The following is a 25,968-nucleotide window of genomic DNA, read 5'->3' on the forward strand; positions in this document are numbered from 1 at the left end:
TCTGGTCACCGTTGGACTGATCACATACCCTTTCTAGGCTGCTTTCCCTTCCCCATCCCATTTTCTCTCCTCCTGGAACTTCTTCCAAAGAAACTACTTGTACTCACGTGCTTGTGTCAGGGTCTGCTTTTGAGGACCCCAAAGCAAGATGGCGGATAGTCACATTGGCCATTTACCAGGACCTAGTATGACCCCCGCACCCCCAAGGGCTTGACGTGAACTCATGGAGTCCCTCGTCACCCGGCAAGGAGGGATTCCCAGACGCAGTTGACAGGTGGGGAAACAGAGTCAGACAGGCTTTGCCCGGGGGCCCAAAGCAAGTAAACTGGAGTCAGGCTTCCACAGAACCCGGGGCAACACTCTTGCAAATGGGGACTGGAACTGGGTCAGTTGCTGCCTCTACTTCCCTCACGCTGAGCCTGCGAGGAGGAGATGATTGGTAATCACGTCCAGCCAAGAAATGTCGAATCCCCACTATAGCTAAATAAATCCTTTTACGTGGGTTACCTAATATGACCATTATAACCGCCCCAGGAAGTGGCTACTGTTATTATTATCCTTATTTGATTTATTGATTTATTTATTATTAAAAAAAATTTTTTTAACATTTATTCATTTTTCAGAGACTTTCTCGAGAGAGACAGAGCATGAGTGGGGAAGGGGCAGAGAGAGAGGGAGACGCAGAATCTGAAACAGGCTCCAGGCTCCGAGCCGTCAGCACAGAGCCCGGCGTGGGGCTCGAACTCACGGACTGCGAGATCCGGACCTGAGCTGAAGTCGGACGCTCAGCCGACTGAGCCACCCAGGCACCCCAATCCTTATTTTATAGATGAGGATCCCGAGGCAGGGGGAAGGGACCTGACCGAGGCCACGTGGCTAGGAATAGACGAAGCCCAGGTCTGTCACCTGTGCAGCATAGGGATGGGTGATGCAGGCAGACAAGTGAACAAAAGGAAAGAGGAGGGGGCACGTGAGACCATGGCCCACCCTGCCAGCAGCTGGGTGACAGAGCGTTGTCCCATCTCGGAACGCAGCTCTGTCACACACAGGGTAAATGGGTCTATTCCCCGTGAATTATCTCTTAGCCGGCAGCTCCATCCATCTGCTCATTAACCCAATAAAAAAAATATATCAAACGAGCCTTCTGATTCCCAGTCCCCGGGGGCCCAACTACATAACTTGGAAATGACTCTTTAGTAAGTCTGATCAAGGGCTGGTTGTTCAGTGATTAGAAATCATGGCCTCTTCCTCCAGGCTGGGGGCTCGTAAACAACAGTTGGATGAGCTTTTTATGGGGGTCGGACCGAAAACCTAGAGGGATCCATTTCTTCCTAATTTACACCCATTTCAGTGGGGAGAACAGCGGGAGGCTGAGGGTTTGCTCTGGGAGACCCAGCGGCTCCCTCGGCTGCAGCAGGCAGGAAGTGAGGACGGGAGCACATATTGAGGTGCGCCCATGAGCTGCCCAAGCACGGTGATAGACAAAGTGCCTTACAGACCGGGTGTCACTACCAGGCCCAGGGCTGGGTGGGGAGCAGAACCCCTTGTTTCCTCATTGAACTTCCCATAGTAGCAGCCAGTGAGAAAGGGGAATGTGGTCGGGGTTGAGCCTTGCAGAACATGGATGGGGCTGACCATCCAAAGACCCCTCAGTCAAAAGATGGTGGGTGGTAGGGAGGTTCAGCGAGAGTACCAAGTGGTTCCTTCATTGAACCATTCAATAAATATTTATTGAGGACCTACTACGTGCCAGGCACAGGGACCTGATGGTGTCTGCCCTTAAAGATAGTATAGGCCAGTGGGGGAAGATGGTCCAATCTTGGGGGGAAAGTGAAGTCCAGAGTCCGAGAAGGTGTGGGTGCACCTGCTGAAGAGGAGCGGTGTGGGGGCCGGGGCCAGGCAGACCTCTCCCCCAGATCTGAGAACGGAAAAATCTTCATCTTCTCAGAATCTCCGGGAATATGCTGCACATCTGGAAAAGCAACTTGCCGATCTAGCTGTGGCCTCCAAGCCCCCGTCTCTCTCCTTGCCCTCAAACTCTCGTGTACTGGACATTGGTACCTAGGAACAGGAAGTCCTAGGAGAGACAAGACAGGACAAGATGGTAAAAGCATCCTCTACTCCGAAAAGATGTATCTCCACTTAAAGGGAGGCCCACGTCTGGGGAAACACAAGCTCTGGCAGAAACAGGTCAGTGCATAAATCGCGAACGTACCTCCATCCCCAAGGTCTCCACAAAGCACAGCTTTTGCCAGCCACCTTCTCTAAGGTGGCAATTTATCTGTCATTTCCCAAGCTGCTGCTTCCTGGCAGGCCTCATAAATGTCCTTTGTGTCACCTAAATTTTCTCTCCTTCGTGAATAACACAAAATTGTGCGTGGCTGGGATTTACTCTCCTACCTCCTGGTAACTTTCCATCACCCGAAGGGGCGGGAACTCTGAACTCCAGGCGAAGTCCAATTCTCTCCCACAGTGATCCATCCCATGCCTTTGGAGGTCAAACAAATGACCTCAAAATTCTAATGAGCATGATAGTGTAGAATAAATCTTCTGATGATTTCCCACGTGCCATCCTGAGGCCAGCTGTGTGAATTGTCAGTTTTGACTTAAATAACGAGCTGTCTGACTCCTTGTAATCACTCAGCAGGAGTTGGATGTTGAGCATCTCTGGGCCCAAAAGGACTTTGGATATTTGTTTTTCCAAATATAGCAGTTGGTCAGTGTCTCAGTGTCCCTGACCACTCTGCTGCCCTTCACTCTCTTGAGTGACTGTTATTTGCTGGATATTGACGATGGACCAGATGCGATCTGGCATCTCCTTTACTGCTCACAGGGCTGCCGACCCAGTTGTCCCACCTTGCAGATGCTATTCTAGAAAGATAGCCTGAACCGTGGGCACAGACAGACCAGAACATGCTTGGACAGCATAGTGAAGAGGAGAGTGAACAATCAGACGTGTTCCTTGGTATTGAAATCGTTCAGTAGGTTATGGTCTCTGATGGCCAGAACGGTATTTAACGTTGGAGCGCCAAGGACTAGTTTGCAACAACAACAAAAAAGAAAAAAAGCAAAGAAAGAAAAAGGGTCTGGGCACCAGGAGTGCAACTATCCCAAACAAACGAACGAACGCATTTTAGAAATACCTAGAGGGGCGCCTGGGTGGCTCAGTCGGTTAAGCGGCCGACTTTGGCTCAGGTCATGATCTCGCGGTCCGCGAGTAACTGTAGGGGGTGGGGTGGGATATGGGGTGATGGTCTATGAGCGGGAGCACATCAAACCTATATTAATAATAACGTTCCGCCACTTAAGAATTTAGAAGAAATGTTCAAAGCTTACAAATGGCTTTCATAACCTGGGCTGTTGCCATGGCAGTGTTTTCAAAATGAGCCGGTCTTGAAGTTCCCCATGGTGGGAGGGGGTGGGAGGCAGTGGGGGCAACAGACCGTGTCAAATGCCTCTTGCCCCGGTAGGGGTGCCACCTCTGAAGGACACGTCGATCACTGCATGGCATCTAGCCATGCCCGGGGCATCCCTCCCCAATCCAGGCCTTCTGAGCTGTAAGGCTGGGCTGGCTCCGACCCCACTGAGCTATGGCCCCTGAACTTGGAAAACTAATCAACCCCCTGCCCCAAATCCTCAAAAGCCCACCTGAGCCCACTGACCTTGTGGATCTCGAGAACAGGGTCATAGAGCTGAATGTGCTTCAGCAGAGGGAGGGGGAAGCCTTCTGCCAACTTCTCTGGAGGTCGAGGCATAACATTGAGAGAGATTTGTTAATAAACAACAATTATAAGGTAAGTTCCTCTCTGCCAACTCTATACACGGTGTATTCCCATTTAGTTATCACCAAAGATTATGAGGTAGATAAGACTATTATTTCCATTTCACCGATAAGGAAATTGAGGCGCAGAGTGGCCAAGGAACCTGTGCGAGGTCAGAAACTGGCAGAGCTGGAATGTCAACCCAGGCAGGCTGCTACAGGAGCCTGAAATACCAGCCACGGTGCCGTATGGGAGGAGTGGCCGGGATGGGGCAGCACACGCTCATGCTAAGCTAGTGGGCACCTGCTCTCTGCCCTCCGCCCCTGTCCTGCCCTCTGTCGCAGCCAAATGAAGCAGGTCCTTGTGGAAACAGTGTTTAGGGCTTTATGCTTTATTTTCTGATTAGGGAGTTGGCAACCAACTGGGAAATTCAGAGATGGGCCGCCTCGTGCCCTCTGTATTAACTTGGTCCTCTGTCTTTTGCCTGCCATTTCGGGGTGTAGGGGGCACTTCTGTGGGCCCCTCCTTCTCTCTCAGGAGGAGGTTTCCTGTGCTCCAAAGAGCTGCCTCAGTGTCCAAATTTCGCTAGAGCCTTGGAGGGAGATGAGGCCACCTCCAATAGGCCCATCTCACAGACGGGCCGCTGAAGCTCAGAGGAGAAATGACTAATCCAAGGTCACTCAACCTGCAGGAGAGCCCTGTTTCCCATCTCCAAGTCCAGCTCCTTTCCCCCCAAAGAGTATTGTCCTTGATTTGGAAAAATCCATAGTGATTCTTACCGTTGACCTGAGGGTAGAGGGTGTTGAGAATGTGGTAGTTGAGCAGCGCCTCCAACAGCTCCACCTGGTGGAGAACAGGAGAGATACAACTGTGACCACACGCGCCATTTTGCCTGGGCTCAGCTAATTCTCTACGTGCTGCCATGGCAAAAAAGACGGAAAAAAAGCAAATTTCAGATAGATGGCTACATCATGCTACTATTTTATGAGATAAAACTATTTTGAGATGCACATTTACGTGCGTGCAGAGGGATAGAAACATTTGAAAGATTACACACCCAACTGTCCTTCCTCAGAAAGAACATCAGGGTTTGGCTTAGCCTTATCTTTTTTTTTTTTTTTTAATTTTTTTTAACGTTTATTATTTTTGAGACAGAGAGAGACAGAGCATGAACGGGGGAGGGTCACAGAGAGAGGGAGACACAGAATCTGAAACAGGCTCCAGGCTCTGAGCTGTCAGCACAGAGCCCGACGCGGGGCTCGAACCCACGGACCGTGAGATCATGACCTGAGCCGAAGTCGGACGCTTAACCGACTGAGCCACCCAGGCGCCCCTAGCCTTATCTTTAGTATTAATTTTCTTCTTCTTCTTTTTTTTTTTTTTTTACAATTTAATTTTTCCTTCACAGAATGTTTTCCTGAATGAATTTTTTTTTGGAAAAAATTTCAAAACGAAAGTTATGAAACCCAACTTTTAACATTCACCATGCTCCCGGTATAGGGCTCAGAGCATGACGTATACATCTGATTCAATCTTCACAATAACCCTTTGAAGTTGATATTACTGCCCCCATTTCACAGACAGGAAAACCGAGACCCACAGAATGAAAGTGACTTTCAGAAACTGAGCAGCAGGGGCCACATTTGAACCTGAATTTATCTGATTCTATTATTCTTGCTTTCTACATCCTCTGTTCTGGTAAGATGACTTTTTGTGAATCTTTACATTTGACTGTTCACCTCATAGAACATTTTTAATTTTTTTAATGTTTATTTATTTTTGAGAGAGAGGGAGAGGGAGAGAGAGAAACAGAGCATGAGCGGGGGAGGAGCAGAGAGCGAGGGAGACAGAATGAGAAGCAGGCTCCAGGCTCTGAGCTGTCACCACAGAGCCCAACGCGGGGCTCCAACCCATGTACCATGAGATCATGACCTGAGCCAGAGTTGGTCGCTTAACCGACTGCATCACCCAGGCGCCCCACCTCATGGAACACTTTTTCATGCCACGCACAGAGGCAATATTAGCGTGTCATTATTCCCTTCCTCCTTTGTTACGGAAAGAGGTCATCGTTTGGGGTCCTTGGGGGTAGCATCTCTCCCCACAGTTTATGTGCTTGTTTCTACTTGGTAAGTTCGTAAGGGAAGGTCTGGGCAGCAGAGGGCAGGGGGTGGCTGGCCAGAGGGGCCAGTGAGGGCGGGATGGTGTTTGCAAGTTAAAGTCTATCCATCTCCTGCTTGGCCTGAGGAGGAACTGCCGTCCTCCTGTTTTCCCTCTTGTCAGAGACTTTTCCCTGATTACTTCTTCCCATGCTGATGTTCCTACAGTCTTTCTTCCTTCAATATGGGGCCATCCATTTCACTGTCTGTTCCTCCTTGTGGAATCACCTCTTGGGTTAGCCTGCCCCACAATCCATTCCTCTGGTTTTAATAACGGAGCTCTTATTTTCCCCTGGGGACCCCCTCCTTTCCAGGCTCAGTCCGTATGGTTTGAGACCCCACATCCTGGCCCCAGGAGTCCAGATGAAACCCATGTTTGGTCAATCGGCCTTGTCCAATTTTTAACCACAGTGAGTGTCTAAAGAATGGCCATGTGATTCAGATTAATCCAATGAGAGCTAGCACCCGATATCTTATCTTGTATTGGGATGTAACTGCTCCTTGGCCCTATGTTTCACGTCTTTGAGAACTTCTACCCTTTTCTAGGGCAGAAAGCAGATCTTCTAATTTTTCTATTTTCTTTCTTTTTTAAACAATTTTTTTTAATGTTTTTATTTATTTTTGAGACAGAGAGAGACAGAGCATGAGCAGGGGAGGGGCAGAGAGAGAGGGAGACACAGAATCTGATACAGGCTCCAGGCTCTGAGAGTCAGCACAGAGCCCGACGCGGGGCTCGAACTCATGGACCGTGAGATCATGACCTGAGCTGAAGTCGACACTCAATCGACTGAGCCACCCAGGCGCCCCTAATTCTTCCCTTTTCTACTAATGGGTGCCATAGCATTGCTTAGTAAATGCATGAAATTAACTAATACCTTAAACATTTCATCAATAAAAACAATAAGAACTTACATTGAATACTCCAACTTTAGATTCTTTCAGTTCCACTTGTACCCTGTAACGAGAAGATTCAGAGATGTGGTCATTATGCCCATGGGAATTTCCACTCAAGTGATGTGGGGTCCCCAGAAAGGAGGCACTGGCTTGAGAAGACACAGAGCCAAGGATAGGGTAAGGATGGGACTGAAAAAGATGATTAAATAACAAAACCCCCTTATTGTGATACCCCCTTATCGTGAAGGCTTGCAGAGGGGAGATGGGTCGTGTAGAGGAACTCAATCTTTATCTGATATTAGAAAGTCAACAGAGCTGATGTTTGAAATTCACAGGCTAAACAAAAGCAGTATTAGTTAATTCTTTACTATTACTTTTTTAATGTTTATTCGTTTTTGAGAGAGAGAGAGAGAGAGATGGAGTGTGAGCAGGGGAGGGGCGGAGAGAGATACACACAGAATCTGAAGCAGGCTCCCGGCTCTGAGCTGTCAGCACAGAGTCGGACGTGGGGCTCAAACGCACAAACCACAGATCATGACCTGAGTCGAAGCTGGGCGCTCAACCGACTGAGCCACCCAGGCGCCCCATTTTTTTAAAAAAATTTTTTCAAAAATTCTTTAGAAATTTGGAAGTAATGGGGATTAGGTGGGAAGGAAGTTTATGGAGGCAGGACCCATGGGGCAACAACTCATGTAAAATTTAAGTTTCCTTCCCCAGTTGTGGGCCCCAACGTTGAGAGGAGGCTCTGCTCACAGCCCCATCCCCAGCTGCAGAGAATCAGCTAGAGGGTCCAGATGGACGAAGCCTAGTTGAGTGTCCCCATGTGAGCGGGAGGCTGACTTACTTTCCTGGCTTCAGGGCCCCAGTGATCTTGCTGGTGTTGAAGGTCAACGTGGCAGACACATTGGTAGCCTGGGAATTCCAGTAGAAGAAAACAGGTTTTTATATGAGAAAGGTTGTCCCCTATGGGAAGGGTACCTATTAGTACCAACTGTTTCCTTTAAACAAACAGCTGAGCAAGTTAAAGCAGGGACTTGTCCACTAGACTGTAGGCTCCTAGAAGGCTCATCACAGGTACTCCATAAATGTTTGAACTTGGACTTGAACATTTTTTACTTGAAATTGCTGACTATGAACGCGTTTAAACTGTGAACAGACTACCGCTAAACGGTGTAGGGTGCCTGTCCCTGGATATCTCTAAAGGGATCGCTTTTAGCTATCTCAGGGCTAAGAATCAGCCCTAGTGGTGACAGTAATAAAAAATAATAATGAGAAAATTTTGTTTTAGTTTACAATATGTACAATAGATTAAATGTACAATCCATTAAACAACAAATTTGATAACTGTAACAATAATATCAAACTGCAGATACAGCATCCAGAAGCAATTACCCTGCCAGAAATCGGTGTGGTTGAGTTTCAGATCTGAAACAAGAGAGCAAAGTTCTCCATCTGGTGGGCAGGAACCCAAAAGGACTCAGAATCCCTTCTCTCTTGGACGGGAGAAAGGAGAGACCACTCTCAATATTTAACTCAGCGGGACTTTAATATAGGGAATTGGTTATGCAAGTGATGCAATTGCCAAGAAGCCAAAAAAAAAAAAAAAGTTAGAGGGGTGACTCAGAGACTAGCAAAGGCAGAAAGCTGCTTCTACCCCAGGACTAGAAGAACCGAAGGAGGAATTGGGGTTATGAAAGCCACCGCCGAGGAGAAATAGTCAATGCCTGAGTCTCTGTCCAGAATCGAAAGAGGAAGAAATATTCTGGCTGCTTCCTTCCTCCCACCTGTGGCCTCTTGATGGTACATTCCATTGGCTGACCTTGCCTGAAACCAGGGTTCAAGGGCGCCTGGGAAATGTCATCTTCAGGGGTCAGATATAGATGCAGAGTAAACAGGTCAAAGACCCCCTCCACCTTCCTTCTAACAATAGCCCAGTCTCACTCAGTGGGAGACACATACATTAAACAAATAAACCTGCCAACAGCTATATAAGTATCTTTATAATTGCTATGCAATTATAATAATAGGGTGCTTTAAGGAAAAAAAATGACAGGGGGCCTAAGGTGGGTCAAGGGTAAGGGGTAATCAAGAAAGGTCTCTCTGAGGAAGCGAGATTTGAGATCTGAAGGAATTAACCAGGTGGTGAGTAGGGGGAAGAGCATGCAGAAAATTGGAACAGCATTTGCAAAGGCTTTGCACCTTACCACACCAAGCCTGAACACAGGCTCCCTGACGGAGCTGGGCAGGAGCACAAAGCCTTCAATCTCCATCTGGGGGGTCAAGGACAGATTCCCAGGGCTGAGGTTCAGGAATGGGGCTGAGGCCATTGTTCCCTGGAGCTCCAAGTTCATGTTGGGGTACAGTCTGGCTAACTGCGGGGACAGAATGAGGAGATTATGCCAAGAGAAGGAAATATGCAAGTTTGCCAAGGGCACCCCAAAGGGAGTCAGATAAAGCTGAGAATGCTTTTTGATTGATTTTATTTTCACAAAATAATGCTCTGTTCTTCTTTCTCTTAATGGGTCACCTGGAGATCTTTCCTCGTCATCAGACATCTGGAGTCTGCGTCATGTATCTGGTGGCTGCACTGGGTCCATTGTGCGTGGGTCTGTAACTGATCTAACCACAGTGAAAAGCAGGTGGTTTCCAAGGCTTCGCCATGATAACGATCACCCCTGTGTGTACCTTTGGCTATTTTGGGGAGGTGGGTGGACGATGCTCCTAGAAGTGGAATTGCTGAGTCAAAGGGCAGGGATATTTTTCAAGCTCTTGACAGGTATTGTCAAACTGTCCTCCAGAAAGGTCGGGCCAATTTTCTTATGCCCCATCCCTCCTGGGGCGTGAGGTGAGAGACCTATTGCATCTCGGGCCCTCCCTGCACTCGGGGAAACTGTGCACGCGGAGACCAGACCCCCCCCCCCCACCGCCCTCCGTTTTTGAAATATGACCAGACTAGATGGCACAGTTTCACCAGTGCTCACGGTTTGCTGTTTAACTGGAATTTAATTGGGGGGCAAGACTTGTTCCTTTTTAGGGGAAAGAACAACAGTCCCTGTGAGTTTTTTTTGTTATGCAAATATAAAACCTGCATCCTACTGTAAAAGGGAGATATTTAGAAGGTTGGGGAGGTAAAAGGCTTTACTGAGAAGCTGGGCTGAGTTGCGTCTGCCACGTCGAGGCTGATGTAAGCAGGAAGTGTGAGGGGAAGAGTTTGCTCCTCTTTCTAGGGCTAAAAGGAGGTTGGAGCCACCGAGGGCTCTCCAAATCTGACAACTTGGTAGCCTGATAAGCGGTTCTGGAGCTCAAGGGAGAGAAGGAGCCTATGGGGGGCACCTTATGGAAGGATGCGACCCAGGCACTGCAGGACCTTAAGTTTAAAAACTTTCCCGTTATAACCCCCTCAGCCACCTGCAAGGTTTCTCCAAGGCCTGTTCAACACTCCTGACTGTCTGAGCTGTGTCTTGCGGGGGGCTGGGAAGGTGGGGGAGAGGACAGGTGGAATGCTGTCGGGTTAGATGAGATGCCATGCACAGTGAGATTTAGCCCCACGGTGACAGAGTTGCGAGGATAGTCCCTGCAGCACTGATGTAGCGACGAGGGCAAACAACCCCCGGGTCCCTCAGGGGAGATGGGTTAAGCTACAGAAGTCCACTGGATGGCAGGCTGGATACCCAATGGAAACAAGAGTGAGGAAGCTCCTTATCTACCTCGACGGAATGATCTCCCAGGCCAGTAAGGCGAAAAAGGAAGGTACAAAATCACGTGTGTGGTATGTTTCTGTTTGTGTAAAAAAAATGGAAAAGACTCACGGCGTTTGTTTGGATCCACACGGAACATCCCCAGAAGGATATATACTGGGGGTGGGCACTGGGGGGTTCGGGGCCAGGAGCAGATGGGAAAATTTTCCACTCTAGAACCTTTTATGTGTTTTGGATGTGGAGCTATGAGAATTTAGTGTGGTTATAAACAAATTTCTTATTTACTGTTAGGGTGCCTGGTCCCTCACGTGCCCGCTGTAATTATTAATGTCATTAATAATGATGTTATTATTAATGATGGTATTAATTACGGTGCATTTGGCAGGACGTGTTGGCATTCTTTGGGATTCTCAGGTACCATCGGTAAAAGACCAGGCCACCTGTGGCCCCACGAGACATGGGGCTCTGGCGTCTGTCGTTTGGGCTTTGGAGAGAAGCCCCCAAGCCTCCAGAACGAAGCACCGCCCCCGCTGGGGGCTTCACTGCTGGCCTTGGTCAGCTGAGAGTAGCACCGAGGTTTTAAAGAGAACCCCCCAGAGGCTAGTGAGCCTGGCCTGCACCTGCCCAGGGCTGAGAGAAGGCTTACCCGGGGTGCAAAGGGGCGGAAGGACTTGGTGGTCAGCCGGATGGTAGAGCCAGAAGGAACCTGCAGCAAAGAGACACGGTTTTAGGGTACTCCCGCTGGAGCTGAAGGTGTAAGAATAAGGAGGTGTGGCGCGGGGAGGGGGGGAGATGTTCAAGACGGTAGCTTCTTGACTGCCTGTGTTACTATGGCAACAGTCGCCAGGGTCCCGGCTGCTCTCCTTGGGACACAGGCGACATGCGGTGTCCTGAGTGAGGGTGCGATCTGCAGTCACAAAGACTGTAGTAGGTATAGTTCCCGGCTTTGTTACTGTGTGGTCTCAGGCCATTCCCTTCACCTCTCTGAGCCTCAACTTCCTCATCTGTAGCATGGGGATAATAGTAGTCCCTGCTTATCAGGTCATTGTGAGGGCTAAATGGGACAGTGTGAACAACACACCTAGCCCAAGGCCCAGCATGTAACTATTGTAAAACACAGCTATTCTGATCCGATCCACTAAAAAAAAGGGACTGCACCACAGGCAGGGTGGGTTACTCAAATGTGATAACAGAAGTAAAAGGCCTGTGTGCATGTGTGAGAAATCAACGAAAAGACAAAAAGCCACTCCCTCCACCCGCCACACGGCCCCCATCTACCATCAGAGCCGGCTGGACCTTCCAAGCCGGCCCGCACTCTGTGCTTCCCGCATGATCCCGACGCTGTTCACGAGGCCTCAGCTTTACAAAAAGCGACGAGAAATAATTTTCTGAGACCCAGAAATACTAAAGAAACTTGAGAATTATTAAAGATGTCATCCATGGTAAAATTTAAGACTCCTGACAAAAAATCCCATTTAAGACAAGTATTTTAAAGGTAAGTCCTAGGAAGACTTTGCCTTTCTTTCTACCATGAATCACTAGATCATGGACCTTTTTCACTTTGGCTACAAGGAAGCTCCCAGAGAGATTTTTTATTAAAAAAAAATCAACTTAGGGGCATAGTGTTTTCTTTAATTGTACTTTACTTGTAACTTGGTCTTAATTTCCTATTCCATGTAATTATATGCATTTATCGGGGTATTTATTATCCTGCCTCATTTACTAAATTTTTTTCATTTTTTTTTAAACCTCCGCAACCAAGCATGAGAGAAAATATGAATTAGAGCAACAGGTCTAGACTGGGGCAAAAGTAAAACACAGACAAGGAAGCCACAGTCTTTCACAGTTCTAAGGGAGAAAGAATTTTGATTTGAGCTTTCTGGCGGCCAAAGAGAAAAGGGAAATTGTGCCAATTTGTATATTTCCTTGTCTTAATCTTTTTTCACGACAGGTTCCCATTTCACTGATGTAAATGGGGTAGAAAGGAAAGAAGGAAGAAGGACAGGTTACACTGTCACTCGTGAGTGCTATTCTGCCACCACCCTCACCATGTCATCTGTGATGGAGAAGTTCAGATGCCCTGCCTCGTGATAAACCCGACTGGCTGTGTTGAAGACATAATCAGAGATGGCAAAGTAGACCATTCGGTTGTGCTCCTCAGGAAGACTCATGACAGGAGCAAGGAAGGTGACTGGGGAATAGCGATCGCGGTTAAAAATTTCACCCTGGAAAGAGAAATAGGATGCATTTGAACTTTTCAAAGTCCGTCTCAGAGCTGGACAGCTGAGCTAGGCAATCGCTCGCATAGACTGATGCGGGGGCACTGGCGAGAGTCACTGCCTGAAACTCTACCACGAAAGGCATTTTCCTAAGGGTCCAGAATCCCTTAATGACAAGCTCCCCAGCTTTGGCATATTAACCCATAGTACCCTCTACACCGCCGTCTACACCACCTAGCCGGGTTCTGATTGACCTCACCTGCATGGTGGTCAAGATGAAGGAAGGGAAGAGCGTGGGTTTCAAGGTCTAAGGGTTGTAAGATGCCTGGTGGAACTCTGGCTCTTGAAACCCTCCCCATCACTCCATATCGCCCTGCCCTCAACACAGTGGGCACCGCTGGGGAGATGGGGCCAGATCTGAAGCCGGAGAGACAGGAGGCCCCGAGTGAGGGCCGGCCCTGAGGGCATGCCACCCTGGGGCCCAGCCCACCCCAGCCCCTCCTCTGGGCCTCTCACCTTAAACATCACGTCCAGCATTTGGGCTGTTGCCCGAGGGGCTTCCGTTAAACTGTAATCGATGCCAGCGAAACTGTCGATCTCTGTTGTGACTGTGAACCAGGAGAGGGGGGGAATCAGGAGCCAGGTGGTGGGGGATCTGATTGACCCACACCTTTGTAACTTTCTTCATGGCTCCCTGCCCCTCTGCCCCCAGACCTTCTACCCAGCCCAGCCCCACAGCAAGGAGCTGCTTCTCCAAGAAAGAGATGGCATGGTTCTATTGTCCCACTGGTGGATTAGCCATGAAGAGGGTAGTATGCTCAGCCTGGGGCCCGAATGGGTTCCAGGGTTACACGCACGCACGCACGCGCGGGGGAGGGGCAGAAGGCGAGACTCCCAAGCAGGCTCCACCCTCAGCACAGAACCAGATGCGGGGCTCAATCCCATGGCCCTGAGATCATGACCTAAGCTGAAATCAAGAGTCAGACACTCAACCAACTGAGCCACCCAGGCGCCCCTGCATGCGTATATTTATATTTGCATATATACAAAAGAAAATCTCTGAGAGGATACACCCTAAACAGAGGTTACCTCTTGGGAGAAAACTGGGGGAGAAAAGGGGACTTAAAATGATTACTTTCCACGTTTCTGTCCCGTTTAATGTTTTATGAGGTATGTATATGCGCGAGTATCCCAGGGACGGGTGGGATGGCCTACCTGGCAGAGTTTGGAGATACGGCTGTAGGTCAGAGGCCACCGATTTCTGGATCCTTTCGCAAATCTGCAAAACACGCGAGGAGAAGCCTGAGCGGGTCCCCCGGCTTTGGTCTGCCATCGTGCTAATCGCTCTAGTCACGGCCTTTCACGTATTTGCTCATTGACCAACGATTCTACAAAAATGTATCAGTGCTTACCATGTGCCGTGCGTCAGGAAACAGAAACGATCAAAAACATGTAGGTCCCATGTGGACCTCAATAGGGTCCAACTGGATCTTTCAAAGTTGTTCCCGGGGTTGGACATCTGAGCTGGGTGGTCAGTGACCCAGCCTGGTGAGGGGACGTCGGCCGGAGGCACTTCCTGAAATACTACCACGAAAGATACTTTCCTTTGGGAGGCGTTGGCCTCCCAGAATTTAGAATCGAATAGCAGAACTAGACCGTCAGGAGCAATAACCACACAGCTGCATAATTAGTAGATACTTCACTCGACAAGTTGGATGGACTGGTCAGTATTCTGTTTCCCCTTTGCTGAGCGGCATGGTTTTCAAGAAAAGGGAATGTATGTTCCCAAGCCAGTTTGCCATACTTGCTCTTGTAATCGCTCAAATTATTTATTATGTAAACCCACGAAATGTGGCTGAGAAATCCAAAGATAAATGCCTTGGAAAGGTGAGCTGCTTAAAGAAAATGCTGGTGGGAACCAAGAGACGTTCTTGGTGTGAACAGGAAAAAGCTTAGGAGGAAAAAAAGTCATCAAAATCTAGAAGGATTCTGCACTGGGATTGCTTTGCAAAGGTCTTCAAATTCTCATTGTGGTTAGAGAAATCTGAGCCGGAACTTGGGGCAGATCAATGTTTTATGCAAGAAAGACGAAGTCCATTGTCAATCAATCAAGAGACTATTTTCATTTTGTTTGTTTGTTTTAATGTTTTACTCGGTGTTTTGAGAGAGAGAGAAAACGTGAGCGGGGGAGAGGCAGAGAGAGAGGAGGACAGAGGATCCGAAGCGAGCTCTGTGCTGACAGCTCGGAGCCCGGAGCCTGTTTCGGATTCTGTGTCTCCCTCTCTCTGACCCTCCCCCGTTCATGCTCTGTCTCTCTCTGTCTCAAAGATAAATAAACGTTAAAAAAAAAATAAAAAAAAAAAGAAGGATCCACGCATATAGGAAGGAGAGGAACATGGCGGGGTGGGCTCTGAGAGCATGGGGTGGGGCCCTGGCTTTGTGTGGGGGTTGCAGGTGCCTTCCTTCAAGAGGTGACATTTTAAGGGAAGGCTAAAGGGTGAGCAGACATAAATCAGGCACAAGGTTGTGGGGAAGGAACTACGCTGGGGGCAGAGCAGGCAAGAGGTGAGATCGTAGCCTCCCTTCGTAGCTGGCTCAGTTTGGGGAGAGGAGCTTGGCATCAGGTTGCTGCTAAAGAGCAAAGAAAGGTGTGGTGAACAATAGTCATGGTTGATTTCACATGAACAAGGAAATGCTGCTGGCCTCACTGGAGCCTGTCCCCTTCTTGTTTTTCCTTCAGACAAAGGCCCATCGGATCTTCCTAAAGGCCCCCCTGGATGCCCCACCCCCCGGAGGGGACCTGCACGATGCGGGGAGCGAAGGCCCTTGGGCCCTCAGGCCCAGACCTGTAGTAGGGCCTCCCAGGGAGGCGGGGTAAGGGTGTAGTACGTGAGCTGAGCAAACCTGGGTTCAAATCCTGTTTGGTCCCCCCGCTGGCTGTGTGACCTTTGAAGAATCTTTCCCTGCTTTCGAGTCCTCACACACAGGATCCAGTGACAAGGCCAATCCCTGCTTCCCAGGGATTTTGGGGGGACTAGGGGAATGAGACAGTACGTATATACGGCCCAGAGAGCAAACATGTAGTAAGTGCCTATTATTTAAAAAAAAAAATTTTTTTTAGCGTTTATTTAATTTTGAGACAGAGAGAGACAGAGCATGAACGGGGGAGGGTCAGAGAGAGGGAGACACAGAATCCGAAACAGGCTCCAGGCTCTGAGCTGTCAGCACAGGGCCCGACGCGGGGCTCGAACTCACGGACCGTGAGATCATCACCTGAGCCGAAGTCGGCCGCTTAACCGAGTCACTCAAGCGCCCCAGTAAGTGCTTATTCTTAACCCTGTTGGTCAGATACCATATCCCTTCCTGAGTGAGGAATTTGAAAGGTCCTGTATCAGGCTCTTAGCCTTCCTGGAAGAAGGAGATTTCTGAAGACCCATAAAGGTCAGGGTCAGGTGAGATCTCCATCTTTCACGAGACACCCAGCCCCTGTGAGGCCTTTGGTACAAGATGCTCCATGTTCTAGGAAGTTCGAAACCCGACCTAGCTCCTCACTAGCAAGGTGACCACCGGGCAAGTTATCCCACCTCTCAGAGCCTCTTCTATCAAATGTAGAAAACAGCACCTTCTTCAAAGGTTGTGGTTGAGACTCAATGGCATATCAATGGTTCAGTGCTTAGCACACTACTTCTGGCCAAACCACAGGCTCAATAAATAGCTGCCATTGCTATAAATAAGAATAATTAGGGGCGCCTGTGTGGCTCAGTCAGTTAAGCGTCTTCAGCTCAGGTCATGATCTCACAGTTTGTGAGTTCGAGCCCCGCGTCGGGCTCTGTGCTGACAGCTCGGAGCCTGGATCCTGCTTCGGATTCTGTGTCTCCCTCTGTCTCTGCCCCTCCCCCACTCATGCTCTGTCTGTCTGTCTCTCTCTCAAAAATGAATAAATGTTTAAAAAAATTTAAAAAAAGAATAATTATACAGTGATATATTCGGTTCACATTAATTATATTAACTGATCAAAACAATAATTAATAAATTACCATGACAATTATTATATCAACGCTACTTGTAATGTATTACTATATTATATAATATACTAGTCATTATTTGCACCCACACTGTGGAAGAATACTGTGTCCTATTCAGAAAGCCATGGCATCATGGAAATGGGGCGCACAATAAGGAGGTTAGCATATGTCCCCAGCTCACCTACACCCCAGGACTCTAGAAAAAGGAAAGGAACAGAATCCAGGTTGCCATTCCCATCTGTGGGGTCTGTCTGCTATTCCCACTTAAACCAGCAGGGGACACTCAAAACAACACCAGGGGCACCTGGATGGCTCAGTTGGTTAAATGGCCAACTCTTGATTTCGGCTCAGGGCATGATCTCATAGTTCGTGGGTTCGAGCGTCGCATCGGGCTCCGCACTGACAATGCAGAACCTGCCTAAGATTCTCTCTGTCCCTGTCTCTCTCTGCCCCTCCTGTGCTCTCCTTCTTTCAAAATAAATAAGTAAACTTATAAAACAAGACCAGACGTTGGACCAAGTGGAGTGTGAGTGTGTGTGTGTGTGTGTGTGTGTGTGTGTGTGTCTGTGTTTTCCTCTTTCTTCCTTCATTACTTTCTCCCTTCTCAAGCACAATCGTTGCTACAGACACAGCTCCACATTCATAATACCTCAGGAATGGGATTTTGGGGATGAAATGAGTGTCTAACGTGAAACCTCTTTGTTTTAGCCAGAGGTTTCAAAATTTGGAGATTTCACGTAATTTTTTTTTTTTAAATGGGAAAAACCGACCCTCTGTGGCTGCCTTCCCGTCCAAGGCAGGGGCTCATGAACACCCGGTTCTCACGTTCCCCAAGTTTCCTGCCTGCTGTCTGCAGGCACCTAAGTGTTAATTTCCTTTTTGGCCTTGTGGTGTGCAGGGCAGTGAGGGGGCGGGGGGAGCACGCCCTGAACAAGTTCAAGCAGAGAGAAGGGGAGGAGTCTGTTCGGTCCCTGCTGTTTTACCATTGGCTGAACTTCTTACCATTCTCTGCCTGACCACACCCACTTGGAGTCCAGAGACCCACATTTTGCCCCAGCCTGACTGCACGCTGGCTCCAAGTGATTTGTCCTTTCTGGGCCTTGGGCTTAAGTATGTCTGGGCCAGCCCTCCTGACCATCTAGGACCAGAAGTCGGTGAGGAATTACACCTCACCCTTGCATGGCACGGCGGGATACCAGCCGCGTGGACATTCCTACCTTGTTTTCCAACGCTTTGCGTAACTTGGACTCAATCTGGTTGTCGAAGAGATTCAACAGCCACCTGGGGATAGGAGCACAAAGAATGGTCAGCTGTGTTCCGCCGAATGCAGGGGCAGTGAGGCAGCAGAGGGGCCAGGCCAGTCTCCAATGGAGCCCCCTCAACCCGTCTTGGTGCCCTGCTGTGTGACAGAATTCTGGACAGGATGAAAATCCAGAGTCCCCAGCTCCCAGTACGTTCACTGATTCAGCGCATCTGGTCTCCCAGCCTCCTGCTGCACCCCGATCAGGCTCAGTAGATTTGGAGGAGAGGCTTGAGAATCCATATATTTCTTATTTTTAAATTTTTTTTTCAACGTTTTTTATTTATTTTTTTTGGGACAGAGAGAGACACAGAGCATGAACGGGGGAGGGGCAGAGAGAGAGACACAGAATCGGAAACAGGCTCCAGGCTCCGAGCCATCAGCCCAGAGCCTGACGCGGGGCTCGAACTCACGGACCGCGAGATCGTGACCTGGCTGAAGTCGGACGCTTAACCGACTGTGCCACCCAGGCGCCCCGAGAATCCATATATTTCTAAACAAGGAAACTGAGACTCAAAGAGATGTACTCAAGTACTTGTATATTGTCCGCACCCTCTCCTTTGGCCAAAGGCCCTTGTGTTCTTCCAATGATCAGATTTCACTCCCTTGATGGTGGTCCCCACCAGCATTCCTGGCTTGAAACTACCTCTGTTCATCTCAGCAGGGTCCTCCAAGGAATGACCTCTAAGTGCCTGTGATGTGCCTGTTCATGACGCCTGGACACTTATGCTTATCAGAAGCCAGGCTTCGGGCTGGGTGGATCTCGGGCTGCACCCAGGGATCAAGTTGGCCAGGGTCCTGATGGTGACCTACCCCAAATCTCCCGACACGTCCACCTCCACATCTTGAATGTGGCTGCTGCAGCTGGTGGCACTGACAGTGGGCCTCCCAGAGAGCTCTCTGCCCAAGAGAAGGTTGACTGAAATGGTAATGCCCTTGACCTCCACATCAAGGGAGCCGTGTAGTTTCCTGGAGGAAAGGAGAGAAGCAGTCATTGATTCCTAGACTAAGATCAGCCACCATCTGGGGGGAAAATAGGAAGCTCAATTCTTACCCCAAAATAAATGGAGCTGGATCAAAACTTTAATTACAAAAATTATTACAAAGTAAAGATTTATTACAAATAAGACCACAAATGATCAGGAAGAAAGACTGGGTCTAGTTATTTATGGGAAAGAGTGGGCAAAAGCCTTTCTAGGTAGGATCCAAGTCTCAAAAGCCATAAAGGAAATGGTTAATAAACTGGCCAGCATAGAAAATTAAAACTTCAGTGAACAAAAAACCTTCCGTATTCAAAGTAAAAAAAAAAAATCTCATGGTGAGCCAGCCGAAGAGCTAATTTCCGTAACATATGAGCTAATTTCCTTAATACACAAAGAACAGGCTTATACAAATTAATAAGGAAAGGGCAAAACAACCCAAGAGAAGAAAAAAGGGATCAAAGATATCAAACAGGAAGTTCAATTGCAAATAAGCATATGAAAAGTTATTAAAAATGAAAATAAAATGATGCCAGTTTTTACCTATCAGATTGGTGAACGTTCTTGAAGCTTGTGAAGGTAACGGGTAAACAGAAGTCCCAGACACCGTGGTTGGGAGAGCATATCTGGAACATAGACTGGTGGGATCCAACCTAACACACGCATCTTTGGCCTAGAGATTTTGTTTCTAGAACTTTACTCTGTGGCTCTTCCTGCCAAGTTATATGCGTGGGGCAGCTCACAGAAGCATCATGGGTAATAGCAGAAGGTGATGAACAATCTAAATGTCAACTGGTGGGGCACAGGTTCAACAAGCCGTGGGCATCTATGCCATGCGGCCTTTAAAAAGAATGAGGGCTAATGTGGTCTGTCTATACAATGAAACAGTACTCATCAATAAAAAGGAAGAAAGCACTGGGACGCCTGGGGGGCTCAGTCGGTTGAGCGTCCAACTTCGGCTCAGATTATGACCTCGCGGTCCATGGGTTGGAGCCCCGTGTCGGGCTCTGTGCTGACAGCTCAGAGCCTGGAGCCTGCTTCGGGTTCTGTGTCTCCCTCTCTCTCTGCCCCTCCACCTCGTGTGCTATCTCTCTCTCTCAAAAGTAAAAAAAAAAAAAACATTAAAAAAATTTTTAAAAAGGAATAAAGCACTGACGCATGCTATGTTGTGGACAAACCTCAAAAACATGATGATAATATATGCCAGATACAAAATGTCCCATGTCGATATCATTCCAATTGTATGAAATGTCCCCAGTAGGCAAACCATAGAGATCTAGTGCAGATTGGTGGTTGCCTGGGGCTGGGGGAGGAGGCAATGGGCCGTGACTGCTTAATGGGTCTGGAGTTTATCTCGTGGGGGGATGAAAACGTTCTGGAACTAGATGGAGGTGGTGGTGGCACAACACTGGGAATGTACCACATGTCACTGGATTGTTCACTTTAAAATGGTTACTTTTATGCTATGTGAATTTCACCTCAAAAAATATTACATTAAAAAAGGTTAAAAAAAAAAAGAATGAGGTAGATTTTCATATACTCATACAGAAAGATCTTTGAGATCTTTAACTGAAGAAAGCCAGGACAGAAGAGCACGGCTTGATTCCTTTCAGGGAAGTGAATAAATATGTGACTTGTCTACTGAGCATCTTTCTAAAGCCCTGCTGTCCAATAGAAATATAATGTGAGTCCCGTAGGTAATTAAAACATTTCTAGGAGCCACGTTTAAAAAGGCAAAATGAAAGAGGTAAAATTAATTTTAACAGCATATATTATCATTTCAACATATAGCAACATAAAAATCATTAATGGGATTTCTTATGTTCTTTCTTGTACCGAATCCTCAAATCTGGTGTTTCACACTTACAGCAGATCTCAACTGGTACCAGCCGTTTTTCTTTTCTTCTTCTTCTTTTTTAAAAGTTTATTTATTTATTTTGAGAGACAGGGACAGTGCGAGTGGGGGTGGGGCGGAGAGAGAGGGAGACAGAGAATCCCAAGCAGCCTCCTGGCCAGCGCAGAGCCCGGTGCGGGGCTCGAACTCACGAAACTGTGAGATCATGACCTGAGCCAAAACCAAGAGTCAGACGCCCAACCGACAGAACTACCCAGGCGCCCTTGGCTGTTTTTCAGGTACTCAGGAAAGACACGTGGCTAGAAGCTACCATATTGGACAGCGCAGGTCCAAAGTATCAATACAGTCAGGTCACCCAGAAGAGACTGGTCCACCTTCCTGTTATGGGCTGAATTGTGTGTCCCCACCCCAAATTCAAATGTTGAAGGCTTGAATCCCAGGACCTCGGAATGTGACTACATTTGAGACAGAGCCTTTGAAGAGGTGATGATATTAAAATGAAGCCATTAGGGGGATGCTTGACTGATTCAGTCCGTGGAGCGTGCAGCTCTTGATCTAAGGGTTGTGAGTTCCAGCCCCATGTTGGGTGTAGAGATTACTTAAAAAAATAAACTTAAAAAAAAAATGAGGCCATTAGGGTGGGCCCGAATCCGATGTGACTGGTACGCTCATAGGAAAAGCACACACTGAAAAGAGGACACAGAGGGACACCCGGGGTGCCTGCACACAGAGGGACCACCATGTGAGGACACAGCCAGAGGGTCACCATCTGCAAGCTAAGGAGAGAGGCCCCGGGAGAAAGTAGGCCTGCTGACACCTTGATCTTGGACTTCCGGCCTCCAGAAGGCTTGTTTAAGCCACCTAGTCTGTGCTATTTCATTATGGCAGCCCAAGTAGACTCATCCACCTTCCATCCAAGGACCTTGGAGGTCAGAGAACAGTTCAAAGAGCCAGAGATTTTGTGCCCCTGGGAGCTGCCCTTGACCAACGGCAAATAAGGAAGAAGGGGTCGTAGTGGCTGAGTTGGGGTAACTCAGAGGTTTGCTCTGCCTGCATGGCTTCCAGAAGTCCCCAGGAGGGCTGAACTCCCATCAGCTGCCAGGCTGACTTCCTTCCCTCCCTGCCTCCCTTCTCCACCCCCACGGAGGCTTCCTTCAGTCATTTCCCAGGTAAAGTACTTGCACTTGAATTCTTGTCTTGGGGTCTGCTCCTGGGGAAAGCAAACCGAAAAGAAACAGCATTCTCTCGTTCAGCTCGCCCATAACCCCACCAGGAAAGCTTAAGTCTTAACCAAGAGCCAGGGCTCAGGCCCCTGTGGGCTCCTTTCATCTACCGAGTGGCCTTTCTGATGAGCCGGGAATACCTTGGGCTCAAGAAGGATGGGAGAAAGACCAAGGCCAAGGTCCCAAGAGCCTGGGGGCAGAGTCTACTTACACGAAAGATTTGCGCACCTTCCATTCGCTCTGGACTCTGATGAAGGAGTCAGAGATGGTGAAACTCAGGCCCTGGCCGGGAAGGGGTGTCAGAGTGGAGCCAGGCAGCTCACAGCTGTGGATCTGCAGGCTGAGGAGAGAGAGGCACGGAGTGCCATGTCAGCCCCAGCTTGGGTCCCTCCTCAGCAGGGCTCTTGCTCTGACCTCCACCGCCCCCTACCCCCACCCCACGGGGACTTGGCGGGCAGAGCCTGCTTCAGGCAGGCGTGTGGCTCCCCCTGACTGTGCGGCCATGCTAAGCGCGTTCCATCCATTATGTCACTTAGGCCTCTCAAAGGGGACAGCACTGTCCTCGTTCCCTTGTTACAGAGGGGGAAATAGAACCTCTTGAAAGGGCCGCACTTGCCCAAAGTCACGCAGCTGGGATCAGAGCCCATGAATCTCGTGGTCCTGGGTAGGATCTGGAATTGGGCCCACAGGCACACCCCTTTGCGTTTTGCGGCTCCCTTGACAGATCCGGGTTGAGGGATCAGATCCAGGGAAGGCTGGGGCCAGCCTCAAGAAAAGACACAGAGTGCTGGGAGAAGCAAACCAAGATGACACATATCGTGGGGCCGTCAGTGGGAAAACAATGGTCATTTCATTTTATTTGCCCGGCACATAGTAGGTGCTCAATAAATGTTTGCTGATGGACTGAATAAAAGAAAGAAAGAATGAAGCCATCAGTGGTAGCAGGCAGGGAGGGGGTGATGAGCTGTGACTGGATTGCCCCCCTCCATTGGCTGTGCCTCAATAAGCATTTCATGCCCTTTTTTGGCATCAGCTGCTCATGTCTAACGATCCTCTGAAGGCTCAGCTCCAATGCCGGCTCCTCTGGGAAGCCTTCCTTGACTCCCCCGGATGTACAACCCTCAGCTCTAAGAGCTGGGCTACTGTCTTTAAAGTTTAAGGTCTATCTTCCCTTCCAGACTACATCCAGGGGCCAGACTGGAGCCTAGATTATCACAGTGTCATCCCCATTTTACAGATAAGGGAACTGAGGCTCAGGTCACACAACTGGTGGGTCTTCTTTGATATTTATTGGATGAATGAATGAATGGGGGAACCCAACTCCTCCCCAGGACCTCCCTCTGAATGCTGCAGTGAACTCTCCCACTGCTGCCCCAGGGAGGTCCTGGGGTTCTCCTTCCCCTGCTGACCCCCACCCCTCCCCACCCTCTCAGGGCCCCTGCAGAAGGAAGTCCCCACCTATGGAACTCGTAGTGCCCACGGCCGAAGGGCTTGATCTTGAAGTCCCCGGTGAAGTCAGGCAGCCTGATTCTGAGCAGTTCCTCCCGCAGGGTCACCAATCCCTCGCGGGCCACTGTGGACAGGAAAAAGCTATGAGTCAGCCTGGCCTGCCTGCCTGCCTCCCCTCTAAACCCTTCAGTGGCTCCCGCCTGCTCTAGGGAGACAGGCCAACTTCCTTATAAGTATTAATGACAGTTACGGAATCTTGAGCCCCTGTTGAGTACCATGTGACTTCAGGAAACAGGCGCATCACCCCGTTTCACGTGGTGCTGTTATGTGGGTGCCCAGCTGATGGGTGAGGAAACTGTCTTTGTCAGCAACCCCACCAGGGGAGGAGTGCTGTGGGTGTGGGTGGGTGGTCCTCTGTCCTGGCCTTCCCGGCATCTAGCCTGTGCTAGATGTAAAGACTTAAGGACGGAATCCCGGCATTGAGGTCTTTCTAGCTGGCTGACCTTGAGCAAGCCTTCAGCCTTCACTTTCTCCATGGCAATGGTAACAGAACTCTCTTCTTGGGGCTGGCATGAGGATTACAGGAGACCCTTGCAGAGCAAAGAGGGGCCGGGGGCAGATAACAAGCACTCCTAGCTTGGGGTGTGGTGCACATAGTAGGTGCTCAGGAAAGGCCCCGGAGCAGCAAAGCAGGGTTTATGTTCTAAAAATATGGAAAGGACCAAAATGTCCAACTCTAGACGATTGGCTTAAGTAGACATGATACATTCACACAGCGGAAAGGAACCAAAGGCAAATTTTGCCTGACTTAGGGTTTCAAAACACACAGCATTTACCAGGCCCCTTTGTTCGGGTACACGAGGGACCCAGGGTTCTGTCCTCAAGGACGGCATGTGTGCACAGAGGACCAGTGGTCTTCCCTTTTTCCAGCTGTACTCCTGTCTCTAGTGAGTGCGGGTGCCGGGCCTTCTGCCAGAACGCTACCCCTCGTCCCTGGTTAATTCCCACTCACCTCTTGTGCCTCCCCTAACCTCCTCCAGGAAGCCTTCCCTGATTTCCTTTTCTCGTCTCCCAACAGCCCTGCCTGAGGGAACATTATCACCCCATTTAACAGAAAAGGCAATTGAGGCTCCATGGATGTGAGGACAGCCGTGCGGTGACTGTGGGGACTGGTGTATAAATACCTCAGCACCCTGGCCCTTGGATGGGTTAATTTTGACGCTTGGCTTCAGCAAAGCAGTCCTACTTCTCACTCTTTTAAGAGTGAGCTATGACATAGATACAAGGCATTGCCGGGTAATTCTTAAATGTTCGTATACGCGTGTAACCACCACCCAGAGCACATTCCCAGCACCCGGCGGGCTCCCTCCCGTCCCCTCCGGGTCACTGTCTTTCTCTGGCGGCAACCGCCATTCTGACTTCTGGATTTAAGACAGAGGTTTCCAAGCTCTACCAAGAACTTTCCAGGGGACTTGTCCCAGTCACCTCTCCTGTCCTTACACACCTCTCCTGTCCCCCGGCTGCCTTCCCTTTCTCATCTCATGTTCCCACTCTCCTGTGCTGTTTCCTGGCATCCTCCCCCAAATCAACTGCTTGCTCTAAATCCTTATCCCTGTTGGCTAGTGAGGAGACCCCTGGCTCAGACAAATAACGCGCCCGAGTGGCACAGCAGGCGGGTGACAAGGCCTGACCTCGGCTCGCCGCCCCGAGGGAGAGCACCCCGTTGGTGTCCTCCACCGTTCCCAGAGCAGCCTGGTGCCCAGCGGGTCCCCAGTCCAGCCAACAGCCACAGCTTCTTACCATACTCTAGTCCCTTGTCAGTGATCCTGGCGACCAGGCCGGGGTTGGCACCCAGGGGCTCAGGGGAGGATGTAAGCAGCAACCTCAGCAGTAGAGAGGGCAGGGCCCCGGCCAAGGCCCTCATCCTGGATTCCCAGTGGAGTGGCCCAGGCCGGGTCCGGCTCCCATATACCAGGAGGGCTGGGGCAGGGGTGGCTCCCGAGTGGGGGCGGGTTCCTGGGATCCGGTTCGGGGCAACGGGAATGGGAGGTACAGAGCCTGGAACTGGCTTGCAACATTGCTGGGGTCATGGGTCATGCTTAGAAGGTGGTTGCTGCTGTCCCGGGTCAGAGGGTGGGTTGGCCTGACCCTGGGTGACAATCTCTGTCCACCCTTCCCACAAAAAGACCCCACATGCATTGCTAGGAAAGCCCGATGTTACAGACTAGGAAACCGAGGCTCAGAGAGGCCACGTCTGTCCCTCAAGGTCACACACCTGACAGGTAGCAGAGCTGGGAGTGAGCCAGGTTGGGCACCACCCAAATTCTTTCCTCTCGTTTTAAATAAACAGGGTTGAGTATGAAGAAATCTTTCCCCCACGCCCCCATGGAAAAATGGGCTTTCTCAAA

General features: G+C 49.4%; 1 protein-coding gene across 1 annotated transcript; it reads right to left on the bottom strand.

Annotated features, from left to right (window-relative positions):
- Positions 1 to 774: 774 nt before the first annotated feature.
- On the bottom strand, positions 775 to 25,537 carry LOC102948801 (lipopolysaccharide-binding protein). Its single transcript, XM_007077714.3, has 15 exons — positions 25,361 to 25,537; positions 23,570 to 23,684; positions 22,323 to 22,451; positions 18,867 to 19,022; positions 17,971 to 18,034; positions 13,944 to 14,007; positions 13,245 to 13,336; positions 12,558 to 12,734; positions 11,156 to 11,215; positions 9,016 to 9,183; positions 7,656 to 7,723; positions 6,830 to 6,872; positions 4,541 to 4,604; positions 3,663 to 3,739; positions 775 to 2,077 (listed from the first exon to the last, which is right to left on the bottom strand). The coding sequence occupies exons 1-15, from the start codon at positions 25,482 to 25,484 to the stop codon at positions 2,033 to 2,035; spliced, it is 1,446 nt and encodes a 481-aa protein (XP_007077776.1). The 5' UTR covers positions 25,485 to 25,537; the 3' UTR covers positions 775 to 2,032.
- Between the last annotated feature and the right edge of the window lie 431 nt (positions 25,538 to 25,968).

Source organism: Panthera tigris, chromosome A3 (assembly GCF_018350195.1).
Source record: "Panthera tigris isolate Pti1 chromosome A3, P.tigris_Pti1_mat1.1, whole genome shotgun sequence".
Classification (NCBI taxonomy): Eukaryota; Metazoa; Chordata; class Mammalia; order Carnivora; family Felidae; genus Panthera; species Panthera tigris.